The 23,257-nt window shown below is 44.0% G+C and overlaps 1 protein-coding gene across 1 annotated transcript; it reads right to left on the reverse strand.

Annotated features, from left to right (window-relative positions):
* Nucleotides 1–360: 360 nt before the first annotated feature.
* Nucleotides 361–4,703, reverse strand: LOC109778829 (DNA-directed RNA polymerase I subunit RPA12). Its single transcript, XM_020337415.4, has 7 exons — nt 4,379–4,703; nt 3,123–4,165; nt 1,654–3,036; nt 1,466–1,506; nt 936–1,019; nt 784–840; nt 361–700 (listed from the first exon to the last, which is right to left on the reverse strand). The coding sequence occupies exons 3-7, from the start codon at nt 1,769–1,771 to the stop codon at nt 623–625; spliced, it is 378 nt and encodes a 125-aa protein (XP_020193004.1). The 5' UTR covers nt 1,772–3,036; nt 3,123–4,165; nt 4,379–4,703; the 3' UTR covers nt 361–622.
* Between the last annotated feature and the right edge of the window lie 18,554 nt (nt 4,704–23,257).

The following is a 23,257-nucleotide window of genomic DNA, read 5'->3' on the forward strand; positions in this document are numbered from 1 at the left end:
CATTGAAGACTGCTACAATAATCACGGAGGGAGTAGAATACACGCCAAAACGCTGGAACATCAATGGTCAACCCAGGGCAGGAGAAATTTCGGTGAATATCAATTGTCAACCAATGGCAGGAGCAGTTTCTATATAAACTCAGACAAAAATATATGAAGTTCATCTTGAAAGATATATTTGGTATTGTAGCTATAGATAATTTTCTATATAAACTCAGACAAAGTCAGTGAAGTTCATCTTGAGAGAAAACCAATACGCATTGTATTAACTATCACAAAATGAATCGGTCAACAACAAGTGTGTATGACTTTGAATAATCACGATGCGCTACAAAAATGCAGCAACCAGTCCAATCACCATTAGAAACAAGACATCCCGCTCTTTCTATGGCCACATTCAGTCAAATACATCAGACAGCCAGGTACCATAAAAAAGCGTTAGATAGAAAGCGAGTATTAACATATCCCAGGTAACATTCAAGATTAGAATACACGCCAAAACAATGCAACATCAATGGTCAACCAACGGCAGGAGAAATTTCGTTGAACATCGATTGTCAACCAATGGCAGGAGTAGTTTCTTCTGGCCATATCCATACACTGATAGTAGGAATCTTCTTTCTTACGTGTTCTCATTGAATGCGTGGCCGCACTCCGGGCACTCGTAGAAGATAGTCTGCCCCTCATCCGCTGACCGAAGCTGCAATTGCACGTCAAAAAGGTCGGCAGGATTCAGAACCAGAAAGAGAAAATCATAACTAAAGCTGAAGGTGAGCAAATAACCTGCTTCGTGTAAAATTCGAGTTCAGGATGGTTGCATTCCGGACAGGCTCGCTCTGTCTAGAGGCAGAACAGGATATATATGTGAAACGCTCAAGGTATCCATCCATCCAAAAAGTAATAACCAGGGGGAAAAAGCAAACAATTTAGCTTACCAGGGATCTTTGCACAACTATGTCCAAATTTGGCGCCGATTCAAGAACCACAAACGCTTTTATCTTTAGCTCTCTTCTAATATCCTGTCAACAGGACATATGTAATTCAAAATCAAGCACGTGTTCCGGAAATAGAAACTTGTGTTGCCTAGTAAAGGAATCTGCACGTGCCAAGCTAGCAGGATCTAAAAATCAACAGGTGTCTTATACAGTTATACTAGACCCCAAGATCAAAATTGTCAAAGTATAACAGTTCCAGGGTAAGCTTACACATGCCGACCTAGAAAATCATCAATTCTTAAAGTATGTAATTTGTTCCATTGATTTTATGAAGCTAATTGATGCATTCTTACAAAAGATTGAACAATTTTCTCTGAAAAAAAATTCCCAAGTCCAGCAGCAGCTTAGCAGGGCCAGTATTTTCCTTCAAGAAACACGACACTGCAATCTAACTAGCGCAGCATACAAGCCGTTCTGCACACCTAGTTCTTCGCCTGGAACCATTCATTGATTTTGAGAGAGAGACGTACCTCTGCGGTGACCGCGTACCGAGTTTCTTTCCCTTCGATATCTGCAGAAAACAAGGAGCCAGTTTTGCATTAGCCACGGGATTGCCAGTCACAAGGATGCTTGGGATCAAGAATTGTGTGATTCGGGATCCGCGGAGAGGAGTAAACTTGGGCGTGGAGAAAGGAAGGGAGGAAGGGAGGGGGGAGACCTTTGGCCTTGCGCTTGAAGCCGCAGAGGGGGCAGGAGGCGTAGCGGTGGGAGTTGAAGTCGAGGAGGGTGCCGCACACGCCGCAGAACAGGAAGTCGCGCGCCTGCCAGAAAGCCATCGCCGCCGGCTACACCGCGCCGCCGTGCGGGAGAGAGAGCCTTTTCCTTCCTCTTCTTCCGACCTCTGTCTGCGGCGATGATCAGCAGGGAACGGCCGGCTGCGCGCTTAGGGTTTCAGCGCAGGTTCGCAGCCCGGCCCATTTAGGATGGATGTGGACCGGTCTGCGTCTCTGCGGGCCCTAGGGAAAACTCTAACGCCCAGCCCAAGAGGCCCGGTCACCGCGTGAACGCGCCAGAGGCTGGGTATTTTTTTTGTCTCAAAAAAAAACTTTTTTTTTCTTGAAAGGAGGCTGGGTACTTCCTGTTCTGAGTATATTTTTTAATGTGTAACGGGAGACCGGTGCACCAGATACATCCCCGTTCTGAGTATCTTTTAGTACCACACAGCTATACGAGAAGAATTTCGACCACTTTAAAACAGCACTTCAACCGCTGCTCATCGCCGGGCTTGGTGGCGCTTGCCTATGATCGTAGATGAACGGGGCAGACGGGAATTATGCAAGCCTCACATGGTGCACCGTGTGAGTGCAGCATTTCCTTTTTATTGAAGTACGACCCTTAAAGGCATTTATTCATTCCTCCATCGTACATAGTGCATTTCGTCACTCAAGAACTCAGGGATATAACTGAAAGTAACATCGCCCATGCCTAACAGCAGAGCATGCCGAGCTAATTTGCACGCCAGACCATTGGCGTCTCTACTAATATGATACAACTCGAATCCCTGGAAAGATGAGAGATAGACCTTCGTCTCTCTAATAATGAGACCCACATCAGACAGGTCTCTTGTATTCTTCCACTCATTGGCAAAGACTTGACAGTCTGTTTCAACTTGAACGTTGGTCCATCCTTGCTCCATCGCAAATACCATCGCGTCCCGACACGCCAAAGCTTCACCTATCAGCGGAGAAGTAGTCCCTGGGTAGTGTCTAAATCTGGTTGCGAGGAAGGATCCCTGATCATCTCGTGCTATCATCGATCCACCTGCCTCACCCCTGGACATATCCATCGCCAGTGGCGGATCCAGGATTGGAGCAAGCCCCGGGCCCAAATTTTTTCTTTTTTGTCGCGAGAGAAAAACTTAAAATCCATCAAGCTACAACTACCTCAAAAGAATACCTCAAATATGGCTCAATTGTACCCAAAATAGATAAAAAATGACAAGAACTACAAACAGTACGTGCAGTAAAAAGAGTACCAAATCAATGGTTTGCTTCATCAGTGTCTTCCATAACTTGATCAACGGTGGAAGAAGAGCCAACACCTTAGAGAAATCAGAAGCAAAATTTCATGAGAGAAGACATAAACATGAATTGGAACAATTATCATTATACAAAGTTGAAAACTTACTACTACGAGGAGGTAAAGTTCCTTTGCGAAATCTATAGGCTTGAAAGCGATATATAATAGCATCATCATCAACCTTTGCAAATATTTCTCGCTCAATATTGCACACCATGGAATAATTCAACCAATCATCACCCATCTTATTCCTCAATTCAGTCTTGATAATACTCATAGCTGAGAAAGCTCTTTCCACTGATGCGGTTGCAACAGGCAAAATCAATGCCAACTCAATAAGACGATATACCAAAGGAAAGACTATGTGTCTATCAGTTTGAACCATCTTCACAGCAAGACTACCAAGGTCATTACAACTAACAAAACTTGAATCAGCTCTCACATCAGCAATGAAGTTTTCAAGTTGGTTTCTAAGGACAAAAGAAATCTCATATATGGAGAAGTCATCAGCATACATCTGAGCAAGTTGAACAAGTTTGTCTTCATCAAAATTAGCAAATGAGTTCCTTGGATCAAGACAAGCAATGCATCTCAACAATTGAGTAGATCTTTCAGCAAAGCGGTTATTTAACTCAGTAATTATTTGGTCAAGCAGAACATTGAATATTTCATATCTGAAGCGTTGATAGAAAGTTACCATTTGACCACCACGCCCCCTTGAACGGCCCCAAGCGGGTATTGTATCATCCCGAACCATTTAGCTTGAAAGGATCTCTTTTTCAAAGATGTTCCTCTAGTTTCTTTTTTAAATTTATGCCCAGTTGGTTGGCATGGACCCATATTTACATACATCCTTCTAGCGACATCTCTAATGTCCGGATCTAAGCTTTCAATAGGTTTCCTAAGACCAGGATCAGGTTGAATATCACCTTCCCTCAGTTGACCACGAGCAGAATCTGGAATGTTACTTTCTCGAGTTGAGATTGAAGGCGGGTTGTTTGAAGTCAAAGGCGGTGGTCCCATTTCTGCATTGGTTTCATTTTCTGGAGTTGCTTCACTCCTCTCAGCCCCTTCATTTCCTCCGGCTAAAACCCCGGGTGTAGACACTTCTGTTGCTGCCACGGATGAAAAATACCGCTTCATCTTTTATTCTACAAAATGAAATGATATTCAGTTCAGGCCAACAGCAACAGGCCAACAGCAACATTCACAAAGAACTGGCTATGAAATTGATATTAACGGTAGGTCAGTAGCAATAACATTCACATTCAAATACAGCAGGCAGCAGCAGATCAAAAATGTTCTAAAATTTCTATCAACATTCAAGATTCAACGGCAGTCAACAGCAGGCCAGCAGCCATTACCATTTACCAATCCAGCAGACCAGGAGCCAGGAGAGGCCGGAGCAGAGCGGGCGAGCCGGCGAGCAGCAGGGCCAGCAAGGGGACGGCGGCGGCACGAGCCGGCGAGCGGCGAAGGCGCGGAGCAGCAACCGGCCGGACGGGCGAGCGGCGGAGGCCGGACCGCCGGAGGGCTGAGGGCGCGGGCGAGTGGCGGAGGGCGGAGGCCGGGGGGCGCAGGCGACGGGGCGGGCGGCCGGGCGGACTGGGACGGGCGGCGGCGGCGGACTCACCTGCCTGGCTGCCTGCGCGTGCGTGGCTGCTGCCTGCTGCTCGCTAGGTCGATTGCGAACTGGGCATCGGGCGAGTTGGAGTCCTGTGTGAGTGTGTTGGGCTGGGCCCTGGCTGTTAGTTGGGCTAAGCCCCGGGCCCAATTCAAAAACATACCTAGGTAATAACTAAAAAAAAAGCCACGCCCCGGGCCTGGGCCCTGGGGGCCTGGGGCCCAGATCCGCCCCTGTCCACCGCTGTGTCTGTATTCAGCTTGACAACCCCTACAGCAGGTGGCCGCCACACAGCCCGCTTGGGTACTGCATCATTTTCCTTGCCTGGAACATCAAGGGCTCTGATCATCTCCTGAACCAGTTCCATTGAGCGCATGGGCTGGTACTGCACCTCGCCATGCGAGTATTTATTCCTACTATTCCATACTGCCCACATCACTGTTATTGCAATTGCTGCTTTGTCTCTAGACAAAAACTGAGGATCTAGCAAGTCTCTAGTCCAAGTTCCCGGGAACAGCCGCGGTAATGTGATACCAAAAAATTTCTCCGCCTCTGCCCAGTATGTTGTAGCATGGACACACTGTACCAAAGAATGTAACAGCGTCTCCTCCTCGTGCCCACACAACAAGCATATAGCATCTTCATTTACATGCCTCCTCTGTAATTCTGCGTTGGCTGGTAGAAAGCCTTTCAGAACCCGCCACCAGAAAACACGTATTTTAGGTTGCACTCTGAGCTTCCATAACGACCCCAACTCTCTTCACCGCCCGATGAACTGCCCGGAACGCCCTGAGAATTTTGTTGTCGTTCCTTAAGTTCTCTATATACGCTGAGCGAATCGCAAACGCTCCTGATCTGTCCCAGGCCCACGCCCAATAATCCCCTTGTGTCGACCTCGGTCTTGGGATATTCAGTATCGCGGACTGGTGCTAAGAACAAGCTCCTCACCAGACCAGAATTCCAATTACCTGTATGCTCATCTATCAGATCCGCAACCAGCTGGACAGGTTCGTCTGATAATCTGCAAATAGGTTTCATAGTATTCGTGCCACTTATCCACTAATCATGCCAAACTAGATCGGGTTCGCGCCCTGGCGCGAGGGTACCGGTCTCAACGTTTTACCGAAGCATGTAACAACATGTAAGTAAGAACCTAAGTATAGCATTTGTACTTATACATGATAATAATTAAGTAAAGAAGCATTCAATTGCGACAGAAGTAAAACACAATGGATCTCAAGATCAACATCAAATTAGAAGACATGATCAAGCTCGGTGCGTTCATCCGACCACAAAAGACGGGCATTGAACACGCAGTTCGGTACTAAAAGCAAGAACACATAAGAAGAGTCAACTATGAAGCCATAATCGCTAAGCATACTAAGAAGTGGCGTAATTCATCTGCCTTATCGATTTTACTTCACAGTGACCGCCTCACACGAAACTGATACAAACAAATTGGGAGATACATAGAGCACATTGAGTTCTCCACCCAAGCATCTTGAAAGTGCAATATATGTACGGCAAGACGAAATCAACTTGATAGGCATAAGATCAGCTGTGAATTTGAAGAGGCGCCATCTAATAGCACGACCTTTGAAGAGGATACTGACTTCTAAGACATGGCAGCAGAGCCCCCATTTTTCTCCTTATTGTTATACTTGGTTACATTCATGATGTAACTTTTTTCATAGGAAATAAAGAAATATTGAATGCGACACTACGGTCTATCACAGGACAAACCTTATATGACTCAAAATTCACATTCCACGAAGTAATTTCAAGCGCCACATCATTCCATATGCAGCTGGTAGTAATTGTTATAGTAGATCAGACCAGAGTAAATACCATTTCCAGATATGGAGCTTAATGGACTTGTTGCCGATGGGCACCATCCTGTCTTCCGACTCGAAGACCTTTATGAGTTAGTGCCAGGCTGCGATGAACTGCAGTAGCAGGCATGACTTGTCATTTGCCAGAAGCTTCATAGCCATCTAATTTCACCATAGATGTCCCCAAACCCGAGAGCGCCCAGAAGCTGCATGGAACCATTCATTTCCAGAATGTGTGACAAAGATTTACAATATACTCAGCAAACAAGTTCAAGCTTAACTAAGGTTCTGCCTTCAGATTAGCATTTTCAATATATTTGTGAATAAATTAGAACAGGACATTATAATGAATACAACAGACTCATGCAAAAAGAGGGAGAAGGGAGAACCTATAAGCTGAAATATGTATAATGAAATGCTAAAAATCAAAGAATTGATAAAAATGATCAGATGCTTTGGCCTGGACGGGTTTCTGAAACAATACAGAAAACACTCTATCTAGGAAAATTGATACTACAAAATCAAGGAAAATTGGCACTACAGAGTCTATAAAATCATTTCAATGAAAATAAAAAACTGCTACAGGCATCAAATTATCATCGCATTGGCATCTCACAAAGACATGGCATCTCAGCTTTAGTCTACAAGGAAATCAAGATTGAGACCTGTAGGTCATCAATAGTCACTTCAACAAATCTCTTCATGGAAGCCATCGTCCTTCTCTTTGGTGTGGCGGAGGTTGTGCCTCTCCTGCTGAGAACCAAGTGGCAGAAGCTTAAGTTGGGAACAACAGTGTCAAGAGCACAGCAACGGTAAGAGAAACGAGGAAGGAGAAGGTGCAGGAGAGAGCCGAGTCGACGTCGCCAGGACGTACCTCGAGGATGACGCTGCCAAGCTTTTAAATCTAGGCCGATACGACCGATATATAGGCCGATATATCACTTTTGGGGCTCTACCGATATAAACATAACATATCATTTGGTAAATATCATTTTCCAACATATCATCCGATATGGATCGAAATATCGACTGATATGTCCGATATCTAGTCCGATATGTCCACCGATATAGAACGATACGTAGATGACAACAATTTTTTATTAGAAAGCAATGAAATAACATTATGCATTTACAACTTCATTATATATTATCAAAGTCATGCACAATGTTTTGTACAAATGCATACATATCGTATTGTTTTTAATCATAGAGTAAGGATTTTGTGAGTCCTTCCTTATTAGTTTCTTTATCAACAAGTTACTAAACTAGGAATCTAAAAGTGTTATGTTAAAGCATTGAGATCATACATTTTCTTTTACTAAAAGTAAATGTTTTGAACAAGAATAATGAAAAAAACTAGACTTGGTTTCTCCGATATATCTACATACCGTCTGATATATCGCCCGGTATCCGATATCCGATATGTCGAAGACAAACCGATACGAACCCGATATCCGATATTTTGATACTTGGACGCTGCTATACGACGTCCTCCATGACGACGAAACCATGCAGAGGGCAGCTGCCTGCTCGCCGGCGGACTCCATGGTGAACCAAAGCACAGCACCGTGTCAGAGGCGAGTACATTATCATTCACTCCACCCATTGCGCCGCTGGCGCATAAGATGAACAAAGGCCATGTATTATTTGACAAATAATTACCATACATTTGTATTAATAAGTAAGGGGAAGTAGTTAGGCAGGTACAATTAAACCTTCCTTGGGGACTGGTTCGAGACCCCCGGTCTGAACTTCAGGGTCTGAATCTGTATCCATCTCTTTTTCTTTCAAAGTGAACTGCTGAAAGAAAAAGTAGAAGGTTGTTAGAAGTTTCCTCTAGAGCTGGTCTGGCAATTCTGGTAATTTAGCTGGACAAAAGAGGAGATCACAAAATAGGTGATCATGTATTGGTACGTCTGTTTGGATCCTAAGGCTTATGTTTAATAAAAACTGAAACATGAGCACCACATCTAGTCTTGCTACTTGCTCCCATACTGAAAACTAAACATATTAGAAATGATTCCAGTACAAATATATAACGAAAATAAGGCGAAAGGCTCACGACATAGGCATGAAACAGCAGAAAAAATACTCCTGATTAGAATAGAAGCACATATAATCTTCAAAACTAATATAATTGAATAAATGTTCTGCCTTTGATGCTTATATATCAAGTATATTATTAGCAGGTTATAAATTGTAGTTCATTACCTATCTAGAAGCACTGAGGACTAAAAAATGATATACATCATGTCCATTCTCGACCTCTATACATGTAGAGGTATATTCAATGCATACCACTTAATGCTAATAAAACCAAGTCTAAATGAAACATAATGTGTATGCTTTTGTTAAGAAGAAAATTGATGTTTGAGGCTACTACATGCAAATACCATGCCGGGGAATTATTACCTATGGTACAGAGGAGTAATAGTCATGACCAATGATCCCCTTCATCAACAAAACCTAGAGCAAAGTCTAAAAATAGCAAGTGTTGACAATATTGCAGTAATATAATGTAAATCCCATTATCCTACTATTATTACATACCCTGGATAGCATGGTATCCTTCAACTTTCAGGCTGCAGTTTTGTAACTAATTCTAGCATTTAGACGACAAGTAAACTAAATGCAAACATAGGAAAAGAGAACACTATCGAACCTAAATTCATCTAATGAAAGAAAGATATAAAATCTGAGATATGGTAATAAAGAGTTACAGTGGGTGTGCACATTAAGTGCAGTGACACACTAACACGTGACCGTTAGAAAATTCAGAGAAAGGGAGTCTAGCAATATGCAAATAAATTATTTGTGATGCCTACATTTTTGTTAGTTCCTATTTTTTTCTGATTACAAATCCTTGCATGATCTACCAATTTCAACCGAATAGTGAACACTAAATTGTGTTTTCGCTAACCTGTTACATGGGGTTCTGAATCTAGATTTCCTACAATGCATCATTATGTTTGGAACTCAACCTTGACTCTATTCAAGCACGATTGGCAAGATTGAGGTAAACAAAAATGGCATCAAAGACATCATAGACCTCACTTCACAATAAAACAACTGCATATCTGGTGGATTATCAGTGAGATCCAAATCCAATATAATGCTTCCAAGCTCCATATCTCTACTTTGCAGATATCAAGTGGGGAAAAAAAATCAGAAATGACACAATTTTCTCCCTATCAGCACGTCGCAAGGAATTTATGTTATAGAGCAGGCAACAAAATGACTTGCCACCTCATACAAACAGGAAGAGGTAATCATTTCATTCATAAATTTTTAGGGCACAATAGTCAAAAAAACATGGCAAGGCAAGTATTGCATAGCAAATATTGGAGCAGAAAGTTCCTACTTGAGCTAGATGATATCAGATATAACCTTTCATCTCAATGTGAATACTGATCGAAGATCTATTATTTAGTTATGTCACATGCATAATGAGATACAAAAAGATCATGTAGTATACAAAAAAGGGAGTGTCGCAACAACGGAAAGAAACGCTAAAAGGGAACACAGAGCAGAAAACCAACCCAAAATGCAAGCAAGCATTTTTAAAAGGGAACATAGAGCAGCATGAGCATGAGGCATAGAAAAATGGAGTCACCTTAAGATCAAGAATCAATGGCCCTCTCTCAGTTCAAATCAGAAGGAAAGAACCACTATTATTGATTAGAGATTTTCTTAATTAGGCAAAGCACTACAACACTGGATCCTAAGCTACAGTTGAGGCATACAAAACTATAAGTGTCTGTTCTTTTCATATATAAACAACCCTTAGTATCTCAACCAGAACCAAAGCAAAACAAAAAACATGGTTAAGTAACCAGCAAAGGAAGAATGAACCTTTTGGAATTTTAAAGTAGCAAGACATGAAAAATTCTTTTTTGCCTTCAATATTACACACATTAGGGGAGGTAGCTGCAATTTTATTGCATAGTGGGCTCAGATTTGCCTTTCCTCGATCATATAACCTACCCCCATCATCTCTTATCACCAGATCGATCTGTTTATACAGTAGAGCTGCCCTGGTTATCACTCAACAAGAATGACCATCCAAGGACAACAACAAGTATCACAGGATCAAAAAGGATTCTAGAGACAAGAGGGAGGATCCAACTTGATACCCACTAGTGCCTCGATTGCTCAAAGGCACACTAACTCCAGCCAAGGTAATCATCATCGCCCTAGCACGAACACCACTTGAGCATAAATAAGCAACACCTTTAAATACAAATAAAAATGGTTCAGGGTTCATTGCATAGCCGCCACGGACGCCATCACCGGCGCCGCTGATATGCCGCCCTCCTCCGTGGCCGTTGCCGCCGCCGTCGTGGTTGGTGGGAGCCACCTGCGTGGGAGGGAGGGAGACAGCTGCAGGAGCGAGTGAGAGAGGAGGCGGAGGCTAGGTCTCCCACGGCAGCGGCCCCCTTTATACCCCCCAAGCGAAATGACCGAAATGCCCTGGTGGGGGCACGGTATTTACAATTTGTTGCCATTGGAATTTTATCCGACGACCCAGGTCGATCGGGGTCAAAATCAGATGGCTCACGGCGATCAGGCACGAGATCGGACGGCCGGTATTGCGAGGAGATTCTGATCGGACGGCCAGAATACCCAAATCGCTGAGGAGCGAGGGATTCTGATCGGTCTCGTTTTTCTGGATTCAGGGTTCATTGCATAGCGGGCTCAGATTCACCTTTCCTCGATCATATAACCTACCCCCGTCATCTCTTATCACCAGATCAATATGTTCATACAATGGAGCTGCCCTGGTTATCACTCAACAAGAATGACCATCCAAGGACAACAACAAGTATCACAGGATCAAATAGGATTCTAGAGACAAGAGGGAGGATCCAACCTGATACACACAGGTACCACGATTGCTCAAAGGCACACTTATTTCAGCCACGATTAATCATCATCGCCCTAGCACGAACGCCACTGATCAATCTAGCAAATCCAGGAGCATAGCTATAGGACCAGGGCATCCACATGTAAACCAGAGCATCACATGAGCTCCTATGATAGCAACTAAACATGAACAACAGCCTGCAAACCCTAAAATGGCATGGATCCACAACTACAGAGCTCAAGTAGGAAGCGATGCATGAGTAGGGCATAGAGCATCAACCAGACGAGCACCACATCAATATAGCCATGGCAATGTCCCATACAGTAGCCGAAGCAGAGGAGTGGGAGGAAGATGGACCTCACCGAGGGAGGTTGTAGCCGAGGCAGTACTCAGTGCGCGCCAGGGTTGCGCCTGAACACCGTCCAACCGGCAAGGAACCGCATCGGAGTTGCGCCTTGCACCGTCCCGCCGACGAGCACGAATGCATCAAACAACCTGTGTAAAAAAGGCATCGTTGTTTATCAGAAACAATTATTTAGGAATTAATATTTAACAGAAATGCATTTTGTAGCACAAAGATATACACAGGAAAAATACATGAGCAGATCCTTCTATCAAAGGTCACAGAAAACAACAATATGAAATCAACATGTTAGTTAGAAAATGTTTTGGTAGAACATATTCAAAACATCCATGTGCAGTAAAAAAGGAACTTGACCTTGCTACAATCATCTCTGAACCTGACACTACAGTCTAAACCAGGGAAAATGAATAATAATGCAGCTTTCTAGTCCTGACTGCTTTTCTTGTGAGCAAATGCATAATAATTTAGACTCAGGTGGAACTATACAGAACAAAAACAAAATGGCTCCAATGAAGCAAGTATTAACCAAATAAACATATAAAGAGTTAGATAAACAACTGAATGCCACCAAGGCGTATAAATTTAAGAGGATGCCAGATATGCAATAACCCACCCGCACTGGAGGTCAGCGAAAAATCTATTTATACAATCATGTAAGCATCATAGCACTCCTAAACAAACCCACTCATATTTTCCATTTCCTCTTCTAAATCATGTCGGGTCAAAACAGATATACAACTAGAAGCAAAGACTGAATAAAAGGGAACAAACCTTGAGGCTGAACCCACTTGAGTGGTCCGATAAGGAGCAAATAATCAAAAACATCTAAACTGGCATCAGAGTGGTCCGATAAGGCCCAAATCCTCAGGCTCGGCGGTAGCATCCAGATTGGTGAGGCATCACTAATCTAGCTCCAAAACCAAGAATCTAGCATCCAAATGAACCAAATATTAACACGTAAATAACTCTGGATGACACATGGCCTGAACTTGCTAGAGAAAGATCAACGGTAGTACTGCCTAGTTTCCTAATTCATAAGAATTGAGCATATACCTTTGTCTAAGCGAGAGTTATTGCCAAACATGATGTCTTCACCTCTCAATTGATCGCAATCAATGATATATAGGGAACACTGATGACCTGGTTATAAAAATGAAACATGATTTATCAGAAAGAGCAAGCCTTGCTTTAACTCTCAAATCTTTTGCACAAACATATTAGAACATGATAGTACTGAAATTTCCAATAAGCAGAGCCATCGTTTGCATCTTTCAAGTACCTATCAATATGAAAGCTTATTGTTTTGTACAGATTGCAAATCTTGCAGCACCAGTTTCCCAAACGCTGCCACATAACCCGAAGATTGTTGAACCATTGAGGATGTAGAGATGAATTGGATATTATCTGAAAGACTCCCATCAAAACATCTGTAAGAATATTAAAACTGAAATGCATCCCTTTCGCTATTCTCCCATATTCAACAAAATGAAAATCTACAGCAGTAACTAAAACAATATAGTCCTTGAAATGCATCCCTTTCGCTGGTCTCCCATCGATTCATTGGTCCTTGCTAACAAGGCAACAACAAAAGCCCATTTTTTTCGAACCTAGTCAAACCACCGATCCAAAAGATCCCAATATTTGGAACCTACCTAAACCCTTCTCTCTCCCATCGATTCCAAGCAAGGTAGCACAAAAGGCCCCAAAAAAGTGGCCATCTTTGGAACCTAGCCAGACCATCGAGCCAACAAATTCCTAATACTTGGAATCTAGCCAATCCAGAGAGCACAAAAGGCCACTTGGAATCTAGTCTTTGGAATATAGCCCGAATCCAACAGGATCTCCAGGCAGAGAAGACAAAAAAGCTACAAGCCCATGCTACAAACAAACAAGAACAGAGAAAGGAGAGAGATAAGGGGTCGACCTGCAGTTCCCTGGACGAAGACAAACCCTAGCCTCTCACCACTTCTGCTGCTTCTTGCCCGTCGCCGCCTTGGGAGCCAACTTCATCTTCCCGAATGCGGTGCCCTTGAGCGGGCTCCTGATGGCCGTGGCCTCCTCGTCGGCCTCGGGCGCGGCCTAGGCGGAGGCCGTGCGATCCAGCTCTGACGGCTGAGTGCATCCTGCAGACGACGTTGGGGGAGGATGGTGCACGGGGACGGGCGGGAGTGGGAGGCGAATGGTGGACGGGGCAGCGAGCGCGACGAGGGAGCGCTGCCGGCGGCGACGAAGAGGGCGGGGCGGGGGCATGGGCGGGACTGCGCGAGGCGGCGAGCTGGGCGACGACCGAGGGCGTCGAGCTGGGCGGCGCCATGGGTCGGGTTCTGGGGGAGGATTCAGATCGGGGGGGAGGGACGGGAGGAGAGGAGGACGAGAGTGCGACGGCGGCTGCTAGGGTTGGGAGGGGATCGGGGAAGAGATGAGAGTGGGCGTGTGGGGGAGGAGGTGCGGGAGGAGGAGGCGGCTAGGTCTCCCACGGCAGCGGCCCCCTTTATACCCCCCGTAAGCGAAATGACCGAAATGCCCTGGTGGGGGCACGGTATTTACAATTTGTTGCCATTGGAATTTTATCCGACGGCCCAGGTCGATCGGGGTCAAAATCGGATGGCTCACGGCGATCACGCACGAGATCGGACAGCCGGTATCGCGAGGAGATTTCGATCGGACGGCTGAAATGCCCAAATCGCTGAGGAGCCACGGGTTTGGCCGCGTCTCGTTTTTCTGGATTTCTGTAGATCTTTCATCCACCACACGCCGAATCAGACCCTGTTTAAGGGCCTCTCTCCCTTGTATGATGGCTCGCCAGGTGGTAGATGAGTTTGCCGGGCACCCGGCTTGTAAAATATCTCCTTCCGGGTAGTATCTCCCTTTAAGAACCCTGGCGCAAAGGCTATCTTGATTAACCAGCAGGCTCCAAGCTTGTTTTGCAAGCATTGCATCATTAAACAGCTCCAGGTCTCTGAAATCTAGTCCTCCCTTAGACTTCGGAATAGCCATCTTCGACCAAGATTCCCAGTGCATTTTTTTCTTATCTGAGTGACCCAGCCCACCAATACTTAGACATGACTGTCGTGACTTTTTTGCATTTACCTAATAACTGGATTTAAGCAAGCGGACTGGTACATCCACGTACCGCTCCTGCAGCTTGTCTAGGACTTTTTTTCCTGACTGTTATATTTTTACAGCATAGGACTTTAGGAAATTTTTATTTTTATTATTATATTTCTATGTACTTCCTGTTCCTCCTAAATTATTATATTTTAAAACATGCGAATACAGGGCAATTTTCTTTCTTTTTGCGGGAGGGCAATTTCAAATTACTCGTATTATATTTCCCGCAAAAAATATATTTCAAAAATCATCAGCATTATGCACAATTAATATCGCGGATGGCACCGAGGGCCCTCGTCTGATGTATCTTTATTGTGTCTTAGCATTATTCATTTACATTATCTTTGAAATCTTTGGCATCCCTAGCGATTTGTACAGCGGATAAAACCAAGGGTTGTAGTATGTTTCTTTACTATATCTTAGCGTTGTTTTCTAATATGTATTGCTTAATCTTTGATATTCCGAGTGGCTTGTCTAATACTTTCTTATTTTAATTATTATATTCCTTAATTATTATAATTTTAATTATGGGAACTTGGTTTTTTTATTACATTTCTAAGTTCTTTATTTTTTTCTTAGTTGTTATATTTTTAAAACATGGGAATTCAAGGAAATGTTCAATTATTATATTTTGACAATCATGATAGCATTATTCTTTTATACTATATATTAGATGACCAACTGCAGCCCGGAAGTTAAGTGAACTATTAAGATTTTTTTCCTCAACTGTTTGCAAATGATTATGTTCATACTACGTTTTTATTTGTCTTGACAATGATCATTGCCCATAATTTTTCTTCGGCGATTTGTTTTTGATGACATGAAGCTTTGTTCGTGATGATTTTTTTTTCAACTGTCAGCAACAGCGTAAAGACCAACTACAACGAGAAGTTTTTTTTCTAAACATACTACAACCAGAAGTTAAGCAAATACTGAACGACACGTATAGCAGACACTCCTTCAATAAATCATCCCAAAAGGTGATTGAGAAGGTGAATTGATTGTGCCTTTTTATTCTTTCATGCTCCAGCCGGGTTAATAGAAAACCCAAACGCATATCCCACGGGAAATGTCCTGAAACATTCGAACCGAGAACCCCACCAGGGAACACATGAGCAGAAGGAAACCAAACGAACCGACCAGACGGTCAAGCAAAGAGTGCGACGCCAACGAGCACGTAAAGCATATACGTTTGTCAGCCAGACAGCAGGGGTAAAAGGCCGGGAGAGATGGCAGAACACGCCATCCGGCCAGCCACTGTGGTCCAACATTGGACAACACAATAGGTGATACGTTCAGCTGCAAGGGTCTTAAGGTCCGGACAAGGGTCAAAAAACGCACCCAGATTCCAAAACACGCCTTCCAATCAAGGGGACGCAGCGGCGAGAAGACACGACATAGTCTGACAAGACGCCTAACAGAGCACAAGCAAAATAAGCCCAACGTTCACATTTTGTTTCTACCAATGATCATTCGAAGGAGTGCAAAGTCAAACTGCAACTAAAAGGGTAAGGAAGATATATGAAACAATATCCGACGAATGCATTGAGACATGGTCCATACATATACAAAGGGCGTCTTAGGTCCCTTGCATAAGAGCATCTCTAGCAGACCCCGCATCTCGCCGACCCCCAAAACGCGTTTGCAGTTCGCGGAAAAACGGCTTTGCGGGCCGGCGCGGACGGCCGCAGATGCAGACCCCGCAAAATGGACCTGTATAAAAGGATATTCCCAGAATATACTCTTTTACGGGCCAGCTTTGCAGGGTCTGCTCTTGCGCCGCTGCCGCCGGTCCGCAAATATCAATACCAGACCACAAAAATAAACAATCATCCACACTACAAAATAATTTAGAAAAAATATCAATACCAACACAATACAACAATCATCCACATTACAAATAATTATTCAAATCACCGAAGCAAACTAAATGATGCAATATGCAACTTGTCCCGAATACAAATAAGACATGAATTAAATGAAAATGAATAGAAAAATGAGTTTGTTACTGTCCAACCCTTTGCCAATGGTGCTCAATGAGATCCTCCTGAAACTGAAAGTGGGTGTTTGCATTTTCAATCTCCTTGTATGTCTGAAGAAAAGCTCTAATGCGGTTAGGGTCTCTAGCTACTTTGACACGGCTACCCACATTATCGTAGAAGAACTCCAAGTTCATGCCTCTCTCATCTTCAAGAATCATATTGTGAAAGATAACATAGCATGTCATGATGTTTTTCAAGGTCCGCTTGTCCCAAAAATGAGCAGGACCACAAACAATGACAAACCTAGATTGCAAAACCCCGAATGCTCTTTCAATGTCTTCTCGGGCTGCCTCTTGCACCCTTGCGAATTCACATTGTTTTCTAGTTTTGGGTTCTTTGATGCTCTTGACAAATGTGCACCAAGGAGGATATATACCATCTGCAAGATAGTACCCTTTTGTGTATTCATGCCCATTGATAGTGTAGTTGCAAGTAGGAGCATCACCACTAGCAAGCTTAGCAAACAAAGGAGACAGTTGCAACACATTGATATCATTGAGAGTGCCCGGCATACCAAAAAAGCAATGCCAAATCTATAAATCCTCGGATGCTACGGCCTCTAGCACAATTGTTGCATCACGAGACTTGCCACAATACATTCCCTGCCATGCCTTCGGGAATTTTTTTCAAGTCCAATGCATACAATCAATGCTACCTAGCATGCCAGGCCAACCTCTCCTCTCATTAGATGCCATCAATTTTTTTGTGTCATCCTCGTTGGGTGCCCGAAGATATTCAGGACCAAAGACACGGATGATCACTTTGGCAAACCTACGCATTGAATCAATTGTGGTATCTTCACCAATGCGAAGGTACTCATCGGCATAGTTAGCCAGAACGCCATATGCAATCACCCGCATAGCTGCCGAGCTTTTATGATATGCACTAAATCCCTTCGAGCCCGCGACATATCTTCTTTGAGTAAAATACCGACAATTTGCCTCGCAAGCTTGAACAATATTTATAAAGAGGGATCGGCGCATTCGGTACCTTCTCCGGAAGAGGTGTGGTGGATATGTTGGATTCTCCGCGAAGTAGTCTTGCATCAACATCTCGTTCTCGAGATGGCGATTTCGAGGAATGCAAAGACGCCCGACGGTCGATCCTCGCCGCCTCCTTCGGTTCTCGTCTTCTTGCTCCTTCACGGCAAGAGCCATCACCAACGTCTGCTGCCGATAGTTTGCAAGCAGCATCTCAACATCCGAGTCGTCCAAATCGGACGAATCGTCGAGCAAAAACTTCTCGCACGGGCTCAATTCCATCTACATGAACAAAAATCGCATGCCGCGTCAACCAACTATGCATAGCGCTCGGCACAAAGCACAAGCAAACACTCACCGGCGGCTCATGGGGCGGGTGATCCTGAGCGGCGACTAGGGGTGGCTCGGGGATGGTCGATCCCCGGCGACGACGACCAGGGGCGACTCGTCTCACCGGATCCGGGAGGGGGGGAGGGCGGTGCAGCGTATCGGAGGTGGAGGGTGGGGGACGCCCCCGCGGCGCGATTCCGCCCGCAGATTTGGCCAGAATCGCCGGCGGCGGACGGGCGGAACCAATGGCGGGCAGCGGTGGAAGGAGGTGGGGAAAGGGTGCGGGCTAAAGTGTCCCTCCTGCCAACCGCTTCCCTGCGATACGGGGCACCGTAGGGGCGAGGCGGAAACGTGCGTATTCGTGGGTTGGGGCCGAGATTTTGCCGCGCCCCTCAAAAATTTTTAAGAGCCGGACGCGTTTGTGGGGTCTGTTCGGGCGGGATTTTCCGCGGTGACCCACATTTTGGCGGTTATTTTGCGGGTCGGAGCTTTTTACGGGGTCTGCTAGAGTTGCTCAAAGGGTCATACACATCTGCATAATCACAAAAACAATCTCATGGCCAACACGTGCAATACTGATGATACGAAGATGATTGATACTTCTCCGTCGTATCTACTTTTCAAACACTTTTGCTCTTATTTTGGACTCTATTTTGCATGATTTGAATGAAACTAATCTGGAGTGACACTGTTTTCAGCAGAACTACCATGGTGTTGTTTTTGTGCAGAAATAAAAGTTGTCAGAATTGGACAAAACTTTTAGGAGATTTTTTATGGAATAAAAAAATACTAGAGCGAAGACCCACACGAGGGGAGGCACCAGTGGCCCACAAGCGACCTGGGCGCACCCTGGTGCCTTGTGGGGGCCACGTGGCTCCACTGACCCTAATCTCAAGTCTATAAATTCCTATTTCCCGAGAAAAGAATAGAAGAAGAAGTTGATGGGGACATGGACTAAGGGTAGGGTAACATGCCTGACCTACAAACCCTAACCTAGGACACCATACACCCTATACTGGTCCTAGGCCAAGCCAACATTCAGATGCTCTGCAGCCAGATAATCCACTCGGAGGGTATTGATCACTCGAAGTATACTAATCACTCGTAGAATCCCACTCGAACAGTCTCCTTCACTCGGCCAAACCTATCAAGAATCGAATGAAGAAGACCAGAGGTCTCCTTAGAACCGCAACGGTCAGAACATGCGTCCACCCTTATCAAGTATAATTATTACGCCCGTTACCAGTAACGGCCGTCCTTAACCCCCCTTTAAACCCTTGGTAACGGTAGCATTCATGGGGCAGAGGCACACTCTATATAAGCCTCCCCTCTACTCCGTGACGGGGGTTCGCAATCCTTTGTAATCCATACACTCAAGTCAATCCAGCTCCCAAGCACCGAGACGTAGGCCTATTACCTCCACCACGACGAACCTGAACTCGAAATTCAAGTGCAACAATTGTAGTTAGGCTCTGCCCTCTAATTCGTACCCCTATACACTATTGTCAGACTTACACCCACGACAGTTGGCACCCACCACGGGGCAGGCGTCTAGTGATAACCCACAAGTATAGGGGATCGCAACAGTTTTCGAGGGTAGAGTATTCAACCCAAATTTATAGATTCGACAAAGGGGGAGCCAAAGAATATTCTCAAGTATTAGCAGCTGAGTTGTCAATTCAACCACACCTGAAAGACTTAATATCTGCAGCAAAGTATTTAGTAGCAAAGTAATATGGAAGTAACGATAACGGTGGCAAAAGTAATAGTAGAAGTTTTGTAGTGATTGTAATAGCGGCAATGACAAAATAACTTAGTAAACATCAATATGTGAAAAGCTCGTAGGCAACGAATTAGTGATGGATAATTATGTCGGATGGCATTCATCATGCAACAGTTATAACCTAGGGCGACACTGAACTAGCTCCAATTCATCAATATAATGTAGGCATGTATTCCGTATATAGTCATACGTGCTTATGGAAAAGAACTTGCATGCCATCTTTTGTCCTACCCTCTCGTGGCAGTGGGGTCCTAATGGAAACTAAGGGATATTAAGGCCTCCTTTTAATAGAGAACCGGACCAAAGCATTAGCACTTACTGAATACATGAACTCCTCAAACTACGGTAATCAGCGGAAAGAATCCCAATTATTGTCACCTTGGGGTATGCGGATCATAAATCATAATAGGTGTCTACATCTTGCAAGATAGGATCAAGAACACAAATATATTCATGAAAACATAATAGGTTCAGATCTGAAATCATGGCACTCGGCCGTAGTGACAAGCATTAAGCATAGCAAAGTCGTAGCAACATCAATCTCAGAACATAGTGGATACTAGGGATCAAACCCTAACAGAACTAACTCGATTACATGATAAATCTCATCCAACCCATCACCGTCCATCAAGCCTACGATGGAATTACTCACGCACGGCGGTGAGCATCATGAAATTGGTGATGGAGAAAGGTTGGTGCTGATGATGACGACGAATCCCCCTCTCTGGAGCCCCAAACGGACTCCAGATCAGCCCTCCCGATGAAGAACAGGAGGCGGCGGAGGCTCTGTATCGTAAAACGCGATGAACCCTTCTCTCTAATTTTTTCCTCCCTGGATAGGGTTATATAGAGTTGGAGCTGAGGTCGGAGGAGCTCCAGGGGGCCCACAAGCCTACAGGGCGCGCCCCGGGGGGGGGGGGGGGGGGCGCCCCCAGGGCTTGTGGCCTCTGGGTGGCCCCCTCTGGATAATTCTTGCGCCAGTATTATTTATATATTCCAAAAATATTCTCCGTAAATTTTCAAGTCATTCCGAGAACTTCTATTTCTGCACAAAGATAACACCAAGGCAATTCTGCTGAAAACATCGTCAGTCCGGGTTAGTTCCATTCAAATCATGCAAATTAGAGTCCAAAACAAGGGAAAAAGAGTTTGGAAAAGTAGATACGATGGAGACATATCAACTCCCCCAAGCTTAACCCATTGCTTGTCCTCAAGCAATTCAGTTGATAAACTGAATGTGATAACGAAAAACTTTTACAAACTGTGTTTGACCTTGTTGTTGCAAATATGTATAGCCAGTATTCAGGTTTTCAATAAATATTATGAACTAACTATATTCACAATAACATTTAGGTCTCACATTTACTCATATCAATGGCATAATCAACTAGCGAGCAATAATAATAAATCTCGGATGACAACACTTTCTCAAAACAATCATGATATGATATGAAAAAATGGTATCTCGCTAGCCCTTTCTGAGACCGCAAAACATAAATGCAGAGCACCCCTGAAGATCAAGGACTGACAAGACATTATAATTCATGGCAAAAGATATTCATTCGCACTCATACTGTAGCGACCAGACCTCAAATGGTCTGTGCTGCTGTGCACCAGTGTCATCCCTGGATCAGTAATGCTGACACGCACAGTACAAATGGAGGATTTATAACAGAGTAGCAATCACACACTTATTACATCGAATATCTCCAAAGAGAATAAGTATGATAAATATGGCTTAAGGCCATCTAAAAACGATAACAGCGGAAGACTTGGAAGATAAGTGAGTCCATCAACTCCAGCGGCATCACTGAGTATAAGACCACGACCTAAAGCACCTTACTCGTCGTCTGAAAAGTCTGCAACATGAAACGTTGCAGCCCGAAAACGGGTCAGCACATGGAATATGCTGGCAAAATAACACATAGAGAATAATGAACATGATAATGCTATACTACATGCAAATATGGCTGGTGGAAAGCTCTATGGTTAAAGTTTTTGCGAAAAGCCAATTTTCCCTACTACAAAGGAATAAATTTTATTTAACTATCATGGTGGTTGTTGAACATTGAGATGGTTGACAGCATCTCAATCCCAATTAAGTGTCATCATTAACCCAGCAAAATTAATTAAAAGTAACATGGTGATGAGATTCACATGATAATCCAAGTACTAGATACTCAAGTTGTCCATAACCGGGGACACGGCTAACCATGATTAGTTTGTACACTCTGCAGAGGTTTGCGCACTTTTCCCCACAAGACTCGATCTCCTCCGTTGGATTACTCGCACTACATGGTGTTTGAGTAACGGATGACCGAGACACAGTCTTTCAGAAGTGTTTGCACCTTACGTATGGGTAGACAGTTACACCTACTTTCCCCTACATCTGCTAGTCTACCACTGTAAGAGTTCACACAACTTAATCAACTATGCTAGAGCCCATAATAGCTTGTGGCTGCACACGGAAGTTTCTAGCATGAATAATCTTATGATCCCTTTGAGCCTGGGTGGCGGTCCAAAAGAAAAACAGGCAATCCTGGAATACCCAGGTACCTCAATCCACCCAGATGTGAGTTTTAGTTGCCACCTTAAGTAAACCATTAATTAAGAATCTCACATCTGTCATGAAAATCTCTCAAACCCAATCCACGTCTACGAGCATAGCATGGCAATATAATAGCAACGTAGAAGTAACTCCCAAGGGTTTGATAAATAAAACAGGTAATAGGTACTACCTCAACTACTTCCCAATACCCACAATTTAATTAGATCCTAATCATGCAATGTTTGAGGATTGATCTAATGCAATAAAAACTGGGTATGGAAAAGGTATGATCAAAGTGTTACTTGCCTTGCTGATGATCCGCGAAACCTAGCGATTCGAAGTAACAGGCGGCGCACTCCGGGGACTCTATCGCAAACAAACAAGCAAACAATAAGTACTCATCTAATGCACAGTTAAAACTCGAATGAAAGATCCAACCAGAAAGTTCAACTTAAGAACTCCGTTTTGCAAAAAGAATCAACTCGAACGAAGCAACGAAAGTCAAACGGCGAAAGAAACAAGCTTCGTTTACTATTCTGGATCTAAGTCAAATTTTACAGTAGCAAAAACTTGTTTGAGTAGGTTAAACGGAAAGAGAATTTTGAGACGAAACTCTAGGCGCTTGAATCGCCTGATTCCGATAAACGAGCAAAAAGTTAAACGAAAACGAAGATCCGATCAGAAATCGAGATCTGAAATAATCGTGAAAAATCCAACGAAAAAGAAAAACTGACGAACGGTGAAAGAACGGACGTTCGTTAACAG

Source organism: Aegilops tauschii, chromosome 4 (assembly GCF_002575655.3).
Source record: "Aegilops tauschii subsp. strangulata cultivar AL8/78 chromosome 4, Aet v6.0, whole genome shotgun sequence".
NCBI classification, from domain to species: domain Eukaryota; kingdom Viridiplantae; phylum Streptophyta; class Magnoliopsida; order Poales; family Poaceae; genus Aegilops; species Aegilops tauschii.

Excerpts from the sequence above, each read along its gene's own strand:
- LOC109778829 (XM_020337415.4), bottom strand. The coding sequence starts at position 1,771 with ATGGCTTTCTGGCAGGCGCGCGACTTCCTGTTCTGCGGCGTGTGCGGC. Across the intron at positions 1,507-1,653 it reads CTTCAAGCGCAAGGCCAAAG|ATATCGAAGGGAAAGAAACT; the intron begins GTCTCCCCCCTC and ends TGTTTTCTGCAG. Across the intron at positions 1,020-1,465 it reads GGTACGCGGTCACCGCAGAG|GATATTAGAAGAGAGCTAAA; the intron begins GTACGTCTCTCT and ends TCCTGTTGACAG.